The sequence below is a fragment of the Saccostrea echinata genome, unplaced genomic scaffold, assembly GCF_033153115.1.
Source record: "Saccostrea echinata isolate AGI-Se365-2 ecotype Australia unplaced genomic scaffold, CSIRO_AGI_Sech_v1 ptg000028l, whole genome shotgun sequence".
Taxonomy (NCBI): Eukaryota; Metazoa; Mollusca; class Bivalvia; order Ostreida; family Ostreidae; genus Saccostrea; species Saccostrea echinata.
This window is the reverse complement of record NW_026889777.1, coordinates 4,251,723-4,274,156: the sequence shown is the minus strand read 5'-3', so window position 1 is coordinate 4,274,156 and position 22,434 is coordinate 4,251,723. Positions and strand designations below refer to the sequence as shown.

Sequence of the window (22,434 nt, the reverse complement as noted above, 5' to 3'; positions counted from 1 at the left end):
CACAAAAATATTGTTTCACTTCTTCCTCTTTATTGTACGCATGCGCAGAAAAGTTCAAGAATTTACGATGGTGTCAATTCCATAGATATAAATGTTGGGTGGCCGAGGATTTTGATGCAATCCTCAATAATGATGATCAGAACTTATTCCTCAATTTTTCTTGCTCCAATTCAATGCTGTTTATACAAGTTTCATTGCAAAGAATAAACGTCGCGTGACCTTGACATTGTTGACATTGACGATAACAACTAAGCGATAGATACAACCTTTGCTTTTCCGGCACTTACGTTTTGCAGTTCTTTTCTTGCTTTATAGTGCAGTTGAGTAGTAAAAACTTCGTTTTTTCATATTTCACATAAATCTTTTGTTTTATGATACAATTATCTTAAATGAAACACATGATTTTGACTCATTATGTAACTTTAATTCTTTCCTCTTTTGTTTGCCGTATTGACCAGGCGAGCATAAATGCCCTGTATGGACATTAACTCTCCATGACGACCCTGCTCAGCCACTTCGCCATATTTGATGACACAGATTTTGTCGGCGTTCTGGATCGTGGAAAGTCGGTGAGCTATGACGATACACGTTCTCCCCGCTCGTGCCTTGTCAAGAGCTTCTTGGACGATCTAGAAATTAAAGTATGTAAAACTACAATCAATAAATCTTCATTAAAACAAAAATTCGTAGTTCAGGTGTTGAGTGATGAAAACTTATAAAAGCTTTCAGACATGATGGTTCCCGGCATTAACAACGTATAACAGGAAGGGGTTGAAAAATTCTTTAAATAACGACAACCAGTATTGTCAGTCCGTATGTGCTCAGTGATATGTGTAGAACTTTAAAAATTGAACATACCTGGTAAAACGTAATCATTAACAACAGTATTGCATTAGCAATACTAGTCCCCTACCCGCAAGTGTAATCTGGTTCCCGTTAAAAATTGAAAATGCCATAATTCCGTCAAAAATAATTAAAGCGGAACGAAATGTAAACTTGATTTTTAACTAATCAAGGTAAATTGACATACCGAAAATCAGCCCAATATCTGCAAGTGTTCAGAAAAAAAAGTGCGGAAAACCCTTAAAAATTGAAAAGGTCGTAATTCGGTCAAAATCAATGAAGCGGAAAAAATGTAAATTTGATCTGTACCTCATCAAGATACGCTCATATATATACCAAAAATCAGCTCATTATCTGCAAGTGTTTAGGAAAAAAGTGCGGAAAACCAAGTGGGACAGACTGACAGAGGGACAGACGGACGGACAGCTAGACAGACGGACGGACAGACGCAGAGGAAACCTATAGTCCCCTCAGGTTTCAACGGTAGGGGATTAATTAATTTTGATACTGCTGATGTAAAAGGTAATGAATTGATGGACAGTGAAGGGATATCTAAACAGAGCTTTTACCTTTTCACTTTCTGTATCTAGGGCAGAAGTGGCTTCATCCAACAGAAGAATCTTGGGGTTTCTGACCAGCCCACGGGCAATAGCCACTCGCTGCTTCTGTCCACCCGAGAGTTGTGTACCCTTGTCACCACAAAGTGTTTCATAGCCCTATAAAGTATGGAATTTCATGCAAACAAATGCCAAACAAAATAAAATTTGACTGGTAAGGAGCTAATCAAATGTATACAGTCATTGTATATATACAGATATATACAGTAATGTATACAGTGTATATGTATACAGTCACATACACAGTAAATTACTTCTGCAAGTTACTTGGATTTTCAAGTTTAAATCGTCATAAATTTTATCAAACTGGTTTTATTACTCCCCTACAGGTGAAACCGGAGGAGACTATAGGTTTCCTCTAAGTCTGTCCTCTGTCTGTCTAGTTGTCCCTCTGTCTGTCTGTCAGTCTGTCCCACTTGGTTTTCCGCACTTTTTTCTAAACGCTTGCAGATATTGAACTGATTTTTAGTATGTGAGTGTATCTTGATGAGTTACAGAACAAGTTTGCATTTCGTTCCGCTTAAATGATTTTTGACGGAATTACGACCTTTACAATTTTTCAGGGTTTTCCGCAATCATGGCATTTTCAATTTTAACGGGAACCAGATTACACTTGCCGTTAGGGGACTAGTATTGCTAATGCAATACTCTCAGAATGCTTGTTTAAATAAGCATGTTATTCTTACTGATAAATTTCCTAATTACAGTTTCCTTTTTTTTTAACAACATGTATATAACACTAATTTTCTTTATTTCCTTACATTGGGCAGAGACTTGATAAACTCGTGAATATTTGCATTTCGAGCAGCCTCAATGATCTCTGCCATTGGGACCTCTCTGATGTTATCCCCGTATGCGATGTTTTCTGCGATACTGCAGTTAAACAATACTGGTTCCTGGGACACGATTCCGATCTGACGACGCAGCCACTGGACGTTAAGATCTTTCAAATTATTCCTATCCAGTAACTACAATAAACTTTCATAAATCTATTTTAAATAAAAATCCAGTCATCTGAATGCTTAAAAACTGTGTTGAGTATATGACACTGAGTTAAATCGCTGCATTTAACATTTTTTATGATCAAGAAGTTAGACTTGCGCCATTCACTGTCTGCCAATTCACCCAAAAATCAAAACTATTTGTGAAATTATCCTTACTAATGTAATACTGAAATAATACAACACAGTAATAACTACTGACCACATCACCAGTCTCAGGATCATAAAATCTCTCTATCAGCTGCATTGTGGTACTCTTGCCACACCCGGAGGCACCCACCAATGCCAAAGTCTCCCCAGGGGTCACCTCTAAATTCAAACCTCGCAGGACCTCCACATCCGGGCGAGTTGGGTAGCGGAAATGAATATTTCTGAATGAAACTGCACTAGTGAAACTCTCCTGTAAAAATGAAAATTAAAAATTTATTGAAAGGTGGACCAGACCAATTAAAACTATAAATAGTTATCAGCTTTTGTTTGGGATTTTGCTGTTGTTGTTGTTTGTTTGTTTGTTTGTTTTAAAGAAGCGTAAAATTCATAATTTGCAAGCACTAGTACCTTCTAGAAAGAAGTATGAATTTCAAAATATAATTATAGACTATCTAAAAAAAAAGATAAAATATTTTAATACTTTGGTATTTGAGCCATAGCCTATAGACTCTGGTAAGGAAAATAGATGAATGATTAAATACATCCCAATTCTTGCAAAAAATGAATCTGAAAATTTCCTACATCTTTGATGCCTTCCTCAGAGTACGGATCAATCTTTGGCTCTCTGTCTAGTAGCTTGAAGATTAATGCAGCAGATTTCTTGGCCTTTCCAACATCAGGTGCAAAAGCACTCGTCTCACCTATGGCCATTGCACCAAACACAATAGCACTGAATACTCTGTGAAACAGAACATAAAAAGCTTCTCAATAAGTTATTATTCCCACTCTTACATAAGTTTTTGTCATTTTTTTTTCTTTTTAAGTCTATTAATCGTTGTCATGGTAAAGACCGATCACAAAATCAGGTGATCACTGAAATGCAAATTTCAATTTTTTTTTTTCAAATTCACATGAAAATAAATGAAACCATAGTACTTATAAGATGTATAAGTACTGAAAAAAAACTACCCCGGACAATTAAGAAATACTATGGAAATGGAAAGTTTATAATTTCTCTATGTCTTTCAAATCTGATGAAGTACAACCTTGACTTGGCCCAGCATATATATTTAACAATGAACTTCAGCCTGATCAAATGTGTTGTGTCAATCATTTAATCCAAAAGTTATGGCCAAGGTTCAAGATAGACACTATTGGATGAATTATTTCAAAAAAGAAACCACCCCTCCAAATCCGCAATCTTTCAATTTTATACACTACTTTTCTCGGCGTGTAAGACTTAGACAAAATAAAATCATTCAAAATAAATTATGATAACCTACTTGAACACATCGGTGAATGTCATTTCATTTTTCTCAATCATGTAAGCACCAAAATAGAAGGCAGTGGCATCGGCGAAGAATATGACAGCAGTGGAGGCCGCGAAGGCGATCCCTGTTAGGTGGTACTTTTTGAGGGTGGATCTAAAGGGAGTGTCCAGCTGTGATTTGTACCTCTCTACCATCAAATCCTCCTGACACAGACTGGCTACCGTACGGATGTTTTCTATGGCCTCTGTAGCTGTTTTGCCAGACTCTTCCAAAGCCTCCTTATTTTTACCTGTAATAAATAACAGATACATGCAGTCAAACCTCGCCATCCACAAAATTGATCAGAGCTATAGAAAAAAAAACTTTGAGATGTGTAAGATTTTTAGATACTGAGGTTAAACTACATAGAGAACAAGAGGCCCATTGGCCAGAATTCTCACTTAAGCCATCTTTGTCCTGCTATTCTTCAAAAGATTTTTCAAAGAAATCCAGGAAAAATTTTGACTTCAGAATATGGCGGCTGGCCTCATCCTAGCCTCAGTGGGTCATGGTTTTACCAAACCTGAATCAACAATACACAGGGATTCTGAATTTCTGTGTAACAAACATGGCCTTCCAGTTCTGGACAAGATTTTCTGCTAAACTTTCCCCTATATTCCTTTATTAGGTAAAATTTGATCCCCTATTTTAAACCCACATAATTCCAGTTACCATAATTTGAACAAACTTGAATCACAATATCTTAACTTGCACTATCTGAGAATGTTTGCATATAAATATGACTATCCATGACCTGCTGTTTGTGATAAGAAGATTTTTACTGATTTTTTTTCTTCTAATATATTCCTATTTAAAAACTTTGATCCCCTATTGTGGCCCACCCTACCCCCAGGGGCCATTATCTGAACAAACTTAAATTTGCACTACCTGAGGTGGCTTGCATATTAATATAACTAATAATGGTCCTGTTGTTCTAAAGAAAAAGTTTTTAAAGCTTGTTTTCCATATATTCATATATTAAACTTGATCCCCTATTGTGGCCGAATCTTACCCCAGGGGCCATGATTCGAACAAACTTGAATCTACACTATGTCAGGTATCTTCTCATAAGTTTCATTTTTTTTCTGGTTCAGTGCTTCTTCATGAGATTTTAATAAAACTCCACCCTGTATTCGCCTTTTCTTGATAATCCTCCCTTTGTAGAGGGTATGGCTCTTGTTTGAATAAATTAGAATCCCCCTTCACCAACGATACTTTGTGCTTAGTTTGATCAGAATTGCCCATTGGTTCAGAAGAAGATAATCAAAATGTGAGAAGTTTACAAAGACGAATACAACACCAACAGCAATGACGACAGACAACACACAAAGTCTTACATGAGAAACTCACTTGAGCCTTCACATCAAGTGAGCTAAAATGTGATTAGGACTTTCAACTTACTTTGACACATCCATGGTATTTGACATAACCAAAGCTCAATTGTATTAGATAACTAAGGTCTTATTCAAATGGACATTATTTCAAAGCTTCTAACTCTATTTGGATACCATTCATCTTCATCAAAGTTTTGTCTACATTCAGAGTTCTGTCCAAGGATCAATGTACTAAGCTTACACAAGGTATCATATTCTGTAAATATTTTTAAATTTGAAGAGCGTATACCTGAGACTCCCTCAAGAAGTTTCATCTGAAGAACACCAGCTATTCCAATGATTGGGATAAATGCTAGGATGACTAGAGTTAACTGCCAGCCATACACAAAACCAATAATGACACCAGTTCCTATGTTGGCAAAGTTCTGTAACATAATTCCCAGCTGTGCCCCTGATGCCTGTATTATAGCATAGAAGGTTTAGATATTATATAAGCTAGCTGACAGGTTCTGAATAATTTTAACTGTTTTGTACTTCAGGAGTTCAACTGGCTGCTTCTACCATTTGTTATCCGCCTAGATTTATTTTATTTGTATAAAACTTTTATTATAAAAAATCACTTTTGAGATTTTGGTTCAGATAAGGCAGAAGCTTAGGCATTTATGTAACAGATTACTTTGCATCAGTTATCAAAAGAGGGGACTTCCCCTGTCCTCAATACTGTTTATATGTAAATAATTGTCCATTTTTATTTTTTTTGCCCACGTTCAGAGATAGAGTTATCTCTCTTTAAATACAACTGTCTGGACGAATTTACACAGGTTGAAATTGTTGGAAGTTTGATGGGGCAAAATCAACACTGTCCTCTTTACCCACCCCCTGGACTTCCGCAGCCTCTGTGGCTAGCCTGGTGGTCAGGGCTCCGGTGGAATTTTTCTGATCATCAAAGTACTCTATATCCTGTCTCAGTAATGCACGGAAACACGATTGTCTCAGTCTCATAGTAAGATTCTCTCCAGACACACTGAAGCTGAATCCCTGTAAAGGAAATAATTCGTTAGAAACAACAACAGTAATGGGAAGTAACTCTGTATCCCCCTCTTTTCACTCAAATAGCCAAGAAACTACTAGCAACTACTAGTAACTTCTCATTCAGATGCCCAAGTATTTAATACCCCTTTTTACACAGTGTATGTAGATGTTTTGTTTGTTTGTATGTTGTTTAACGTCCCTCTCGAGAATTTTTCACTCATATGGAGACGCCACCACTTGCCGGTGGAGAGCTGCACATTTTGTCCTATACTCGGCACTTACGGCCATTGAGCAGTGAGGCATCTTTTTCGTGCCAGCACCTACTGCGACACGGGACCTCGGTTTATACGGTCTCATCCGAAGGACCGGTCTCAACGTCCCACAGTGGGATTCGAACCCGGTATGTAGATGTAGCAGATCAGGTAGTCAAAAAATCAATTAAAGCAAAAAATTGAACAAAAGGTGTTACTGAGTAAACTCTAAGATTTTTATAAGATAGCAAGTGTCTATTGATATACAATTTCTTTAGGCTGTGGTCTATGATCTATGTTTTAATTAAATCTATTTATAAAGGCAGCTTACCTGAACAGTGTTTTGTATCCTGACTTGTGTGTGTTTAATCAACTATCCTGAACAATGTGCATACAGTAAAACACGCTTACAGCGAACATGGTTATAATGAAATAACGTTTACAGTGAAGTGATTTTCATTCCCTGTGAGAGGTATAAAGTATATTGTGAACCTAACGGATATGAGGAATTATGCTTACAGCGAATCAAAATCATCCGTCCTTGACACTTCCATGTAAGCGTGTTTTACTGTATAATCAACTAACTTGAGCAAAATATGTAAATTCTATCCCTTAGAAGAGATATTGGAACCAAACGAAAATATCTACAGACCAGTAGCCTACTGAAAATGTGCTTTTTTACTAAATATGGTTGGTAACTTGAATGTATGTAATTGTAAACGCAAACTACTCTCAAAAACAAGTTATATGTAGGCTTCCTAAATGATTTATAAGCTACCCGGAACAAGTTTAAGATACTTACATGAACAAGCTGTGTAAGCTATTGCAAAGCTATATAAGCTACTACATGTACATGTACATGTATCTTGAAGAAGATACAGTATGTAGGCTAAGTATGTGAAAAAGCTGTATAAATTACTATCTTTAACAACAAGACCGTAGGCAACCAATGTATACAATGTGTATATTAATCAACTTTCTTGAACAACATATCTAGGCTACTACTAATGTAAATAAGGTGTATAAGCTACCATCTTGAACACAATATGTAGGTTACTAATGTGAACAAGCTGTATGAGCTATACTGTCTTGAATAAGATATGTAGGCCACCAATGTGAATAAGCTGTATACTGTAAATAACCAAATATTCGTGAGATCCTGTTTCGCAATTTTCATTTGGTATTTATAAGCCAGCCATAATTTTCATGAAATTTGATTTTTGTTCTATATAATCTTTAATTATACAAATAAACGTGAGAAATAAATTTTTGCTAGCAGGTGGGCTCATCGTATTATGCAAAAATAAAGTTCTCGCAAATTAAAAGTGATTTATAGTAAGCTACTAACTTGAACAAGATATGTAAGCTATTACTGTGAACAAGGTATTTAAGCTACTATCTTGAACATAGTATGTAAGGTACTTTATATTAACAAAAACTACAATCTGGAATAAGATATGTAGGCAATTAATATTAATAAGGTGTATAAGCTATAATCATGAACAAAGAATACCAGATTTAAACATGAGCGATGTGTAAGAAATTATAAGCTACTTAAAGAATGTGCAACATGTATAATTTAATTTTCTTATTATGCTTTAAGGCGATAAACATAAAAAAAATATGAAAAGAAAAGAGTAATATCCTGTCCGCCAAGAGTTATACACTACTAACCTGAAGAAGGTATGTGAGAAAGCTGGCAGCCCCCACCCCGACCAACAGCAATGTCCACATCAACACTTTATCTACTTGTTCACTGTTGCTAGAGATAGCAAAGGTCTGAAAAAAAATTCTAAGTTTCACGTTTCTTTGCTATCATTACATCTTTGCTTTTATGCAATACTTCTTGAGGAACACTTGTTTAACACCAATGGAGAAAAAATATATTCAAGGACACAAATAACTGGTTCCAAAGGTTGTCAGACCCGACAGGTGACAATGGGGATAAGCTTCCATTCTCTATAAAATGCTCCTTATGGCATGCATCGTTAATAGCCTATGACAACTAAGTCCAGATCCTAGCCTGCTCGTGTGGCTTGCATCAAGCCCGGCGGAACTGCTTCTGCTGATAGAAGGGGTGAAGGTGGGTTACCTGGTGCCTGAAAACCAGTGCTTTGGGTAGATGGGACTCATCAGTCTGGGAGGACAGCTCATATAAGAGAAGGAAAACTCTGATGCCAAATCTCCGCTGCCTTGAGGCCATACCCACTAATGTGAAAGGCTAGGTGAAGGCAATCACTAATATAAAACCAAATGGGCGGACTGTGCTCAATATCCATGATGGAAAGCAGTCTAAGAAGGTTACTCCGAAATCACTTCACCTTTCCTCGAGGTTATTAGAGTTACCTCTGGACAACAACCCTATCTACAAAAAACCAAATTACAGAAGCATCAATGACAAACCAAATCCAACATAACTTGGGCCAGATATGGCCTACTTCAAGAAGAACTACGATGCTGTGCAATGAAAGCCGAAAGGATGCTGCAGGACTGACTCCCTTTCTGACACCCAAGAAAACTATTAGACCTGCTACTTGGAACATCAGAACAATGCATGAAACAGAAAGAACAGCATAGAAAGCACAGGAGATGAAGCACAACATTTGTCTCCTAGGACTGAGCGAGACGAGATGGTTACAGATAGGACAGTTGAGGTTGACCACCGGAGAGACACCGTTATATTCAGGACTCAGGACGGAGGGAGTCCCCTACACCGAAGATGTAGTCCTGATGCTATCTCTGGAGGCACGACGCGCTCTTATTGGATGGGAACCTGTCAACTCCCCGATAATAACAGCTAGGAGCAACACAAAGGAAACAAGATCAAATTGAAGATAATCCAGTTTATGCCCCAATATTGACACTGACGACGAAAAGAAAGACGTCTTTTACTAGCAACTACAACAGTCTTGGATAAAGCAGGGAAGAAAGATATGACAATACTTATGGGCGACTTTAATGCACAGATCGGAGCTGTCAACACTTGCTACAATAAAGTCATGGGCACATAAGGACTGGGCTACATGAATGAGAATGCAAGAGATTTGCAGAATATGCTCCCCTAACTAGCTTGTAATAGGAGGAAGCATCTTCTCTCATAGACGGATTCACAAGGCCATATGGAGATCCCCTGACTATGTTACAGAGAATCAGATCAGCCATATATGCATCAACAAGAAATTTCGAACAGCATGGAAAAATGTCAGGGTGATGAGAGGAGCAGACATTTCAACAGACCACCGTCTTGTGATGAAGACAGCATTCCACTTCAGTCTGTCCAACAGATTCGAGGTGCAACAAGAAGAGCCAGAAAACAATGATACCAACATCGAGCCCCAATGGTAGCACATCAAGGAAATGTGGCGAGACACATGTGAAGAAGTCCTCAGCAAAAGAAAGGCTCAAAACGAAGAGTGGATCTCTGTTGTTACCAAGAGGAAAGTGGATGTGAGGAAGGAAAAGAAAGCGGCACTGAACTGAAGCCGGACAAGAGCAGCAAAGGCAAAAGCTCGAGAGGACTACACAGCCACGGATAAGGAAGTTAAGAAAAGCACCAGGAAAGATAAACAACATCACATTGACAACCTGGATAAACAAGCTGAAGAAGCAGCGGGACAAGGAATCTTGAGTGAACTGTGTATTATCACAAAGAGGCTCTCCAACAAGTTCCAGCAGATACACAAGCCATTAAAGGACAAGAGCGGGAACCCTCTCACAACAACACAAGAACAATTTTATAGATGGGTAGAACTCTCTTTGGAGAGCTATTACATAGAACAATACCAGAAATACCTCCGGACATATAACCAGCCGATACAGACCTCCCGATCGACTGCGACAAGCCAACAAAGACGGAGATCAGGTGAGCAATTACAACACTTAAGAAGAGAAAAGCGGTAGCAGAAGCCACCAAAGCTGATACAGCAACAACTGTTAACATCTTGCGCGACCTCCTCAAAAAGATCTTGGAGGAAGAGAACATTCCGGAGGAATGGAAAGGAAAGGAAGAATCTTATTAAGCTGCGCGCCAGAGAAGGGAGATCTGAGGGACTGTAGTAACTACCAGGGAATTATATGCTCCTGTCAATGCCTGACAAATTCCTCAACAGGATCCTTCACAAGAGTATAAAAGGGGCAATGGAACCAGAGCTCCGTGTGCTGACCTGATAGCCAGTCTTCTCATCATCATTGAACAATCACTCAGGTGGAAGTCCCTCTTCCATATCAACTTCATCGACTACTAGAAAGCATTTGACAGCGTGGACCGAGAGACACTGTGGAAGATACTGAGACACTATGGAGCATCCGAGAAGCTCGTCTCCTTAATTCGTAAGATCGACCAAGGCATGTCATGCAGGGTTGCTCATGCTGGCCAGATTTCCGACGGTTTTGAGGTCAAGATAGCAGTTCGACAAGGATGTTTGCTGTCACAATTTCTCTTCTTTTTGGTTATAGACTGGATAATGAGGAGTACCACATCAGGCTGGAACAATAGTATACAGTGGACGCTCCTGACGCAACTCGACGATCTCGACTTTGCCGATGACCTGGCTCTCCTTTCGCACAACCACAGTCAGATGCAAGACAAAACAACTCTCCTTGCAACAACATAAGCAGGAACGGAACTAAAGATCAACTTGAAGAAAACAGAATTGATGAAGATCAACACCATTGTCCAATTACCGGTCACAGTTGGTGGTGAGTCGATCAGAGAAGTTGAGTCCTTCATCTATAAGGGGAGTATGGTGGACAGACAGGGTGGCACGGATCTTGATATCAAGTCAAGAATCGGCAAGGCAAGAGCTACGTTTACCATGCTAAAGAACATCTGGGCCTCAAAGAACATCCACATTGCTACCAAATTGGGGATTCTCTACTCCAATGTTAAGTCCGTCTTACTGTATGGAGCAGAGACAATGAGAACAACCAAAACAACCCTGCAAAAGATCCAGAGATTTTAAAACACCTGTTTCAGGTGCACCCCCTGGCCTGAAAGAATCAAAAATGAAGAACTATGGAAGAAAGCAGGGCAGGAAACATTAGACATGCAAATCAGACGGAGAGAGTGGGGCTGGATTAGACACACCCAAAGGAAGCCACCATCCAGCACCACACTCCAGGCCCTGACCTGGAGCTAGCAGGGCAAAAGAAAGAGGGGACGTCCAAGAAACACCTGGAGGCGTGGCACGGAGGCAGATTTAAAGGCGCAGTACATGATCTGGCACGACGCAGCAGAATCAGCCCAGAATCGTGCCTAAGTATGAAGGTAAGTACACAAATAACTCTATTTTAGCTTCATTCTTTAGTTTCTAAATAACTTCTTACTCCAATAATTTCTGAGAAGATGATGGCAAATGCTGGTTGCGCGCCTCCATTGACGATGGCTCCCAGGCTTCCCAGTAGTATGAATGGCCACTCCGGGGCGTTCATCTTTAGGACACGACCAATACCTGCCTCTTCCTCTTTTTCCTTTTTCTAAATTTGATAAACAGTGATGCCTGTCATTCTCAAAATCTTAGGATAATCTTTTCAGTCTATTTATCAAAGAAAGATATCTAAATGTTTCATAATTATTGCCACAGTACTAATTTAAATTTCCTTCAAAATTCTTCAAAATTAATAGCTTATATACACATTTTTTATATCAATTTTCCTTCACATATGACTAAACATTACAATTTTCACTGATGAAAGTTTAACACTGTGAAGAGGTAAACTTATTTATTTGTGAGAGTCTCACCTTGTCCTTTTCCTTAGTTTTTTTGGTTTCGTTCTCCACAGGTACATGTGAATGGTGTACTGTGTGTTTGCGTTGCAATTTGTGGTCCGCTTTCTCAGGTTTCTTGTCTTTCTTACCTGCAAACTCAGCAATAAATTCTTCCTCTAAGACAAAGAGGATGGTAATGTAGGGTGCCGAGCAAACTTTAATTTTTTTAAGATTCTCCTTTAGAAAGTGAATCTCACAAAACGCCATGCATTAAAAATAGGTCTGAAAACGCATGCATGATGAATAGGAAACATTTTTAAACCAGTGACCTTAAATTTGCCACATAAATGAGCTTTTGTCAAGATTATGACGCACACTCATGTCATAAACAACCTTTGTACTAAGTATTAGTTTCCAATGTTCCTCTTTTACAAAGTTGTGATATGGACAAGTATTCTATAATTTTTCTGTCAGCGATCTTGAACTTGCCAAAATGACCTTGCATTAAGGTCATGGCACACTCTGGGGTCATAAACAATCTCTGTACCAAGTATGAATTTCACAATTTTGGTAGATGCCTCAATGGTTATTACAATTATGCCAACAGTTTAACTGCTTGATGTCTAGGAGTAAAGGAGGAGAGTTTTAAAGATTGCATTTTGACGGTTTTGGCCACACCCGAAGCCCCCCCCCCCCCCAGAAGGGGGGGGGGGGGTTGAGGTTGGGACAGGGACCATAAAATTAACAATTTATGTAACTCTTCACCAAATGATGCTATATGCCAAAACTGGTTCAGCAGTTCAAGAGAAGAAGCTGAAAGTGTTCAAAAGCTTACAACAAACGCATGACTGAAGACGGACGACGACGAACAAACACAGAGAGCATTAAGTCACCTGAGTAACTCAGGTGACATAAAAATAAACGAAAATGTACCTTTGAACAGGATAGCTATTTTTATTGTACATGTACAACTATATGTACGTAACAAGACTCTAAGATAATCATCAGTGAATTTACCCATGTATTAAAATCTAGAATTATGAATGCCATAGGTTGGCTAAAATATATTTTATTTGATATGATATTGCTAGAGACTCTTTTATGAAATATAAATCCACAGCAAATAGAAAATCCTTTAAATTATGATCTTACCTTCTTCATCAACTGTTTGATTTTTAGTCTTAAAACATAAATAATTAAAAACATAAAGATTATAAAAAAGTTGAATAAAAACTACTGTACAGCAATTTTTCTATCCTTGTATTATCCTTCATCAGTTTTGTAAGGGAGGGAATTTTCAAAGATTGTCATGTGAACGAAAATATTAAGTACATGTATTATGGTAATTGTTGCATGTCAAGAAAGCAAAGAAGAATCGCAACAGAGGGATCGTTATTAAAAACTGTAATAGGGAAGTAAGGCAGTTAAAGGTTGTTGGTTATTTTCTTTAGAACACCGGACCATAGATAACAAAAAGTCTTACTTTCAACACAATGGAATTTATCTGATACTCAGAAGCTCAGCAAGGTAATAATTAAGTTTTAAAAAATATCCTGACCTGTATGTTGACAAGTGTGGCATACACGCCTCCTTTCTGCATCAGCTGATTGTGATTTCCTTTCTCTACGAGATCCCCCTGCTGGAATCCTGCAATCCTGTCAGCAGTTTTTATTGTGGACAAACGATGAGCAACAACAATTGTGGTCCTACCAGCTCGAGCCTGCAGGAAAAGTTACAAAATCAATTTCCCTTTTCTGAATTTAAGAAATTTAGAAGCTGTTAGATTGTAAAACATATCCATTTTTACTAGTTGTTATCTTGAAAGGCCAAGATATTTACATCATATTTTGGTTTTGTGAACACAATAAATTACACAGCAAATATTGAAAAATTTGTAAGGATAATTTTGGTAAATTTTTGTTTACCTAACTTAACTTTCTCAAAGGGATTATTTTTGAGAAAATAAGATTGATCAAATATATAAAATAAAGTTTCTCCTATAGCAAGATAAGAAAACATTTATCTCCATACAAATATATCCATGTTCACAGTATTCTGCTCCACACTTTTCTCCTTTACCTTGTCTAGAGCCTCTTGTACCACAGATTCACTTTCAGAGTCCAAGGCTGAAGTAGCCTCGTCCAGCAGTAGAATTTTGGGGTCCCTGACTAAAGCCCGGGCAATAGCGATCCTATGTTTTTGTCCCCCACTCATCTGTGCCCCACGCTCTCCAACCAAAGTATCATATTTCTAACAAAATGAAATATTACACTTCATTTAAATCACTTTATCTTGTCTTTCAGGTTGGTAAATTGAAAAATTTTGTGAATAAGACTTAAAATATAAATGACATAAGGTCAATGAGTTGAATAATGGATGCCCTATTTACATCGGGAAACTTCATGATGAATTCATGAGCATTTGCCATTTTGCAGACAGCCTGTATCTCCTCATCAGTAACACCTTTTTTCCCATAACGAATGTTCTCCGCAATTGTTGTGGCGAACAATACTGGCTCCTGACTCACAATTCCAATTTGTCTTCTAAACCATTTCAAATTCAAAGTCTTCAAATTATTATTATCCAAACAGACCTGTGGAGGAATAAATGGAATCTCCTGTTTTAAGTTCCATTTCCATTACTGACACACAGTTTTAGGCCCCCTGGTCAATCAGGTGACCTATTGCTATCCGTTTCCGTCCGTCGTCCAGCGTTGTGCGTCGAGCGTTAACATTTGAACACTTTTAGCTTCTTCTCTGCAACCGCTGAACCAATATCAACCACTTTCGGCATAAAACTTTTATAAGTGAAGGGGGGACAAAAATTGTTAAATCCGGGGTCCTTGCCCCCCTGGGGCTTTAGTGGTGGGGCCAAAACCATCAAAATGAGTGCAATCTTTAAAATTTTCTTTACTTCTAGACATCAAGCAGTCATACTAGCTGTTGGATTTATTGTAATAAACATTGAGCCCTCTATCACAATTGTGAAATTCATGGCCCCAAGGCCAGGGGTTCTGGAGTTAGGGGTCGGGCTCTTATGATTATATAGTGAAAATGCATAAATTCCTTAAAAGTCTTCTCTCCCCTGTATATAAAGCAAATAAACTAGGTGTATGTTTATGATGATCAAGGGAGCCTCTTAAATTGTGAAATTTGTGATGTGACCCCACCTCAGGGTAAGGGGTTCTGCATGAGGGGGCTCTATTGATTATATAGGGAAAATGTATTAATTCTTTGAAAATCTTCTCTGCTCCTAGGTGTTTAGCAGATAGACCAAGTATAAAGTTATGATGATGAGCAAAGATGCCTCTTTCAAAATTGTGAAATTTGTAGCCCTAGGGTCAGGGAGGGGTGAGGTCTATTGAATATATAGTGGTAATGCATTTTTTTTTAAAATCCTTCTCTGCCCCTGGGTATTTAACAGAAAATCTAATTGCATGGTGATGAGCAAGGCTGTTTTTTCAAAAAGTTTGAAATTCACAACCCCGGGTCAGGTGTTTTGGTTTTAGGGTGAGGCTCTTTTAAATATATAGTAGAAATGCATTATTTCTTTGAAAATCTTCTCTAGATCTGTCCTTGTTATTAAGGAAATCCCTGATCATCCTATTTCTCTTGCTTTGGGGCAACAAAGTTTCATTTAAAATTTTGTTTTAATCTATGAACCGTTACATTATCCTCAAGTGACCATCCAGGACCTTGGACCTCTTCTTTATTTAATATTAGGTTAAATACGGTAAAGCATTTTTGAATTTGGAGTTTTCTAGACAAGAAACTCAACTGCGTGATATTGACTCCAGCTAGATAATTGATTTACCTCCCCTTCCTCTGGATCATAAAACCTCTGAATGAGTTGTATGATGGTACTTTTGCCACAACCACTTGATCCTACTAGGGCTACAGTTTCCCCTCTGTTGATCTCTAGTGAAACACCTTTCAATACCTGAAGATACGTGATAAAAATTCTTTAAATATGTACAGTTCATTTCCTTTTTTCAAATCAAAGCACAATCCTGATTTAGAAATGTCAATCTGACCTGCACTTCCGGTCTTGCCGGATATCGGAATTTGACGTTCCGTAACTTCACGTTCCCTGTGACTCCGCCTGGCTTTAAGCCCTCGTCACTGGAAGAATCAATATCTGGAACCTAGCGGAATGAAAAAAAAACATTAACAATTACAAAGTATTCTGATCATCAATATCCATGATGGCTTTTTGTTCTTTCTAGCTTGAAAGAAACAGCTTTAATGTATATATTTACTCCAGAGTTTGTATTGAATCTGGAAAGGAGGAATGAATAAATACACATAAAAAACTAATGGCTGGATCGCAACCCTTGCCTTACCAGTCAGCTGCTCTAATTACAGAATTATCCAGGCCGATATCCACATCTATATAGCCCAAACTACTAAAGTATCACCAACTTGGCTTACCTGCTCGATTAGCTGATACACAGTATAAGCTGCTCCTCTGGCCTCAGAGAATTTCCCCAGTGGGGGCGTGGCATACCCCAGAGCAAAGGCTGATATCATTATACTGAAGAATACCTAGGAATAACAAATCCACAAAGAATGATGATCAAAACACTCAGGGCAATATCCTCGTAACAAGCAAGAGGACTTCCAAACTAGGTGGAGCCAAAAAAATTACAATTAGGACATTTCCATAGAGAATGTAACTTTACTACCTTAACATTATTAAGAAATAAATGCATGTGTAAACTTACAACATGGATATACTCTATACAGGGTTATTTTCAATCCATGTTATTTTTGCCCTTTCACGCTTGAAACTAATTTTGCAGTTTTAGATTTTCCCCAAACACAGTTGTGCTAAAGAGATACTGCTGTTTTCTTTGGATTTGCCCCGGTTTTCAGAATTCGCAAGGAGGGCGAAAAGGGCCAAAATAAAATAGGAGCAAAAAATTCCCTGTTAATACAGTACATGAAACAACTTACTTTAAAAAAGGACATTCTCCTGAAAAATTGTAAACTTACAATGAGGACATTTATTTGAATCATCTCTGTAAACTTACAATGAGGACATTCCCTTGAATCATCTCTGTAAACTTACAATGAGGACATTCACTTGAATCAACTCTGTAAACTTACAATGAGGACATTCCCTTGAATCATCTCTGTAAACTTACAGTGAGGACATTCCCTTGAATCATCTCTGTAAACTTACAATGAGGACATTCACTTGAATCATCTCTGTAAACTTACAATGAGGACATTCACTTGAATCATCTCTGTAAACTTACAATGAGGACATTCCCTTGAATCAACTCTGTAAACTTACAATGAGGACATTCCCTTGAATCATCTCTGTAAACTTACAATGAGGACATTCACTTGAATCAACTCTGTAAACTTAGTACAATGAGGACATTCACTTGAATCATCTCTGTAAACTTAGTACAATGAGGACATTCACTTGAATCAACTCTATAAACTTACAATGACGACATTCCCTGGGGTATAATCGCTGTCCTCCCTCACCAATTTGGCTCCATACCAGAAACCAAAGCCATAAACAGAAAAGATGATGAAGTAGATAAGACCCATAGAGAACCCGATAGTCAGACCCTTCCTGATTCCTTTCTTCTTGGCATCACTCAGGTGTTTGTTGTATCTAGTTAAAACAAATTCAATACATGTAAAAGCTCCTTATTTTTTATTACATGAAAAAGAAATGAGTGCGAATTTCTCAAGAATTTTACTAGTTTTTTTTTTCTTTTACCATGAAAAATTAAGGATAAATTAAAAATTAAGATATAAACAACCGAAGCACATTTAAATTTAAGTAAAGGAGAGGAACAGTGTTATCTGCTAAAATAAGGTATCAAAAACAGCCAAACATGATAAGAATTTATACAAAAATACAGTAGTGAAAAGTCGGTATGGTTAGAATGTAGGAATCTTTAGCACCAATGTTTAGAACGAAAAATTAATATGACATCAATTTTATTTCATGTATTTAATGTATATTAATTTGTAAGACAGACAAGATTGCCAATCTGTTAACATCTAAACTCATGGTAATGTGTCCAGAGTGTAGAATTAAATGTGAACTCAAAAACCCAAGTAAATGATGACTTTTTTCCTCACTTTTTCTTTAAATTTAATTTATTTTATGACAATTGACATACAAGTTCAAGATCGTCTCTTAGTATCTCTCAGAGGGAAAGATATGGGCATGGAGTGTCATTGGTGTGACAGGGGGGTTAGTACACTGGAGAGGACCCACTCACCTATCACATTCTTTGTCTTGTCCCCCAAAGGCGATCACTGTTCTGATAGCACCTAGAACCTCGTCAGCCACGGCTCCTGCTTTGGCATACGCATTTAGACTCTTGGAAGACGCTGCTGTGATCAGCTGATGAAGATCAATCAGAACTAGTTAAGTGCATTGGACTCAAAATTTGTTTACAGTTTATTAAGATTTCATGGCTTCTAAAACATATCTATAGGACTCAAATTGTGGTACATGGGATCTTCTAGAAAAAGACTACAATTGCTTTTTTACTCAGCTAAATTAATGTATAAAAAAGTCTATACAATGATGAATTATTAATTTGCTAAAATAAATTTGCAGAAAACTTCCCTTTAAACGCAGTTATTAGATTCTAAATAAATCTATTATTGTAATGTTAAGTTCTTATCACATATACACTGTCCACACAAACTGATCTGAGGTGGGCTCAATACATTGGCCTGTTTCAAAGAGTTGATTCAATTGTTGGGAAGCATTTTTTTTTCCTTAATGTAAATCATATACGGTATCAATTTTGATGCACCAGATGCGCATTTCGACAAATTATGTCTCATCAGTGATGCTCAAGCCGAAACGTTGGAAATCCAAAATATTTAAGTAAAGAAGACTTCGAAGAGCTGAAAAAATTGCCAAAGACTGGAGCCAAATACGTCGAAGAATCAGAGCTATGCATGAGTCCACTTAAAAAATGGAGTGACATTGATTGGTTAAAATACAACATTTAACTTCTATATCTGTATTCTAATTCTATGTAAACAAATTTTAAGTATACCGAGTCAGTTTGAGTTGCCAATAGCAATTTTTACCTTGTCCTCGATGAGAGCTGCTATCACAATTAGGGGACTGAAGGCCAGCATGGCCAGAGTAAGCTTCCAGCCATACACAAAACCGATAACCACCCCGGTAAGGAAGGTGGAAAACCACTGGAAAAAGATCCCCATCTTGTCCCCAATACCGGTCTGAATTTTACTGATATCACTAAAGACATAAAATATTAGAGTATTATGTTCCATTCCATGAAGTTTTAAGGAAAAACATATTAATGTAAGCACACATTCAAAATGAAAATTAACAAAAGTTGAAAAATAATAATTAAAATCTTTCATCATGAATTTATTTCCTTACCCAGACAGTCTGGTATTCAGCTCCCCAGAGTCATGTGTATCAAACCAGCTAATCTCCTGTCTCATGATGTTCCTAAAGAAGGCGATCCTAATCCTGTGTGTCTGTCTCTCAGCAGCTGTCACCCAACAGGCTACCTGACCATATCCAAAAATAAGGACGCCTCCCCCAATGCCTTATGAATAAAGATAAATTTCATTCTGGGTGACCAATTACATATGGATTCATTTTCTGTCTTACACATTAAAATTCCAGTACATTATCAACTATAGCCCCTTAATGATTAAACAATTAAACTTACTAATTGTCATATACAAAAGCATAAGTTACTTTTTGCATTTTAAACTAAGAAATTGCATGGTTAAATAACATATGCACTAATAGTAAATGTTTATCAATAACTTCCTTTGAAGCTTCATAAATTTCTCGATAAATTCATACTCATTGGAATCTGCATATTGACATTTTTAACTCCACAGGTATAATTGTATTAATTATGTACCTATGTAATAATAAACAAATAGGGTCATAGTGTCCAGCAGATCCTCTGAAATAGCTTTGTCCAGGGAACTGAAATCTGTCACATTATATGGAGCAGCCGCAAGGACTGTTTTGTGTGAGCTACAATATTAAAATATGGGACGATTTTATTTCAAGGAGATAATATATTGGAATAACATTTTGAGAAAATAAGATAGTATATAAGACTGCTTAAGGAAAATAAAGAAAATAGAATTTACTTTTTCTTAATTGATATATAACAGAAAAGGAAAACATGACGGACCAGACCAAGATTTAAACCCAGGCCCCCCTGAATCACTAGTTAGGTACTCTACCAACTGAATTATCCGGCCTCTGGCGAACAAACGTGCATGACCACTAAATGTCTCCCTCCTTAAAGGTTTCCGCCCATGAAGACACCAATCCAGACTCTTTCCTAGCAGATCTTTCACTTGTTACTGAAGCTAGCTGGGGCATGGCAATGGTAATACCATTGGCATGTAGTACCATAGGTAATCAAAGATTACAAAGCTCATCTCGAAATATACCTTGAAATAAGGCAGTCTCACATCAAATGAATGGTCTGGTAACGTGCATCTGTAGATGCATCATCCATGCAAGTTTGGTCACCAAAAGGCTTATGGTTACTTTAGAATGGACTTGCCTCAAAACTTAACCTGGTCATTCATTTAGAAAATGCAAAGTCAAATCCAGCATCTGAAGTAAGTCTAATAGTGACATCCCTAGATGCATCATCCATGCAAGTTCGGTCCTGGTTGGCCTTATAGCTACTTGGGAATGAACTTGCCCCCAACTTTAACTGGAACGTTGTAGCTAACCCCGATGAGGGTGGTAGAAAATGCATGTTTGTTAATGTTTGTTGTTGAAAATGTTATCAATTTTAATGAGGAATAATGATGATAATCATGCTATTGATGGCGGAAGATAGATGAAAATGATGCTATTGATAATGATGACGATTATGCCATTGACAATGATGATGATGATTATGCATTGACAATGATGATGAAAAATAATGAATATGCTAATGATGATGAAGTTGATGATGGATGTTGATGAAAAATGCTGAGGATGATTATACATGTACGGTACCTGAGAATAGAGGGATTGGCTACAGCTTGACCAATGGTGATTCCAGCAGTTGCCAGATAGGATGATATATTAAGAAGCCAATTGTAATAGATTCCTGAGTTGACAAAAGTATCTGTTGTATCACCGAACACGATCATCATACTGGGCAACGCAGCTCCATGGCAGACTGCGCAGAACGATCCAAAGATCATCAGGAAATAATCAAACCATGTTCCGTACTTAAACTGTAACAGAAGTCAATAAGAAACTGAATTATTTTTATGTTGTATATTTCAATCTCACATGTCATATTTCTCATGGAATCTCACATAATCAAGGCCCTCAATTGTCTATAATTGGAGCTGTCTAAGGGTCCCATTCCCCATTCAAAAAAGGTACCTTTTTTTCCCAATTGAATATTTTAATTTTCCCTATAATCATTCTCCCAAAAATTTTAGAAAATATAGTTGGTCGCCGTTGGATATATAATAATTTAATTTTCTATTCATATTCCTATGTATTACAAAGGAAAAATGTAGTTATTAATAAAGACCAGAATGTGGAATATATCATATGATTTTGAAGTATACTGGTTATCCCAAAATTCCCCATATGGTCGCTATTTTCCCAATCTTTATGGCCCTGGTTCCATTCCCAAAAAGTGGGGTGAGAGCCCTTTATTATCCTTTTTGTGAACAACCATAAAGCAGCTATATTCAAGGATCTATAATTAGATTGGCTAAGGTTATATGTTATAGATTATAATATTCAAAATTAGATTGGCTACATAACTATAGTTATTTTAGAATATAATATTCAGAATTAGATTGGCTACATAACTATAGTTATATATTATAGAATATAATATTCAGAATTAGATTGGCTACATAACTATGGTTATATATTATAGAATATAATATTCAGAATTAGATTGGCTACATAACTATGGTTATATATTATAGAATATAATACTCAGAATTAGATTTGCTACATAACTATGGTTATATATTATAGAATATAATATTCAAAATTAGGTTGGCTACATAACTATGGCTATATGTTATAGAATATAATATTCAGAATTAGTTGGCTACATAACTATGGTACATGTAATACGTTAGAGAATATAATTTTCAGAATTTCTCTCACGTTCCATTTCAACAGTCTGATCACCACTTACTATTTCTAGAGCCCCAATCAT

The 22,434-nt window shown here is 37.2% G+C and overlaps 1 protein-coding gene across 1 annotated transcript; it reads right to left on the bottom strand.

Moving 5' to 3' along the window:
- LOC133193925 (ATP-dependent translocase ABCB1-like) lies at positions 1-22,434 on the bottom strand. Its single transcript, XM_061329839.1, has 24 exons — positions 22,414-22,434; positions 21,255-21,478; positions 20,143-20,261; positions 19,644-19,815; positions 19,325-19,496; positions 18,496-18,620; positions 17,702-17,876; positions 16,676-16,789; positions 16,279-16,389; positions 16,059-16,184; positions 14,635-14,838; positions 14,325-14,495; positions 13,804-13,965; positions 12,279-12,497; positions 11,864-12,013; positions 8,213-8,317; positions 6,132-6,293; positions 5,545-5,713; positions 3,895-4,171; positions 3,194-3,350; positions 2,664-2,861; positions 2,222-2,428; positions 1,413-1,559; positions 1-629 (listed from the first exon to the last, which is right to left on the bottom strand). The coding sequence occupies exons 1-24, from the start codon at positions 22,432-22,434 to the stop codon at positions 423-425; spliced, it is 3,894 nt and encodes a 1,297-aa protein (XP_061185823.1). The 3' UTR covers positions 1-422.

Excerpts from the sequence above, each read along its gene's own strand:
- LOC133193925 (XM_061329839.1), bottom strand. The coding sequence starts at position 22,434 with ATGATTGGGGCTCTAGAAATA. Across the intron at positions 16,790-17,701 it reads CCCCAGGGAATGTCGTCATT|GTATTCTTCAGTATAATGAT; the intron begins GTAAGTTTATAG and ends TGTTATTCCTAG. Across the intron at positions 6,294-8,212 it reads TTCTCACATACCTTCTTCAG|GGATTCAGCTTCAGTGTGTC; the intron begins GTTAGTAGTGTA and ends TTTCCTTTACAG.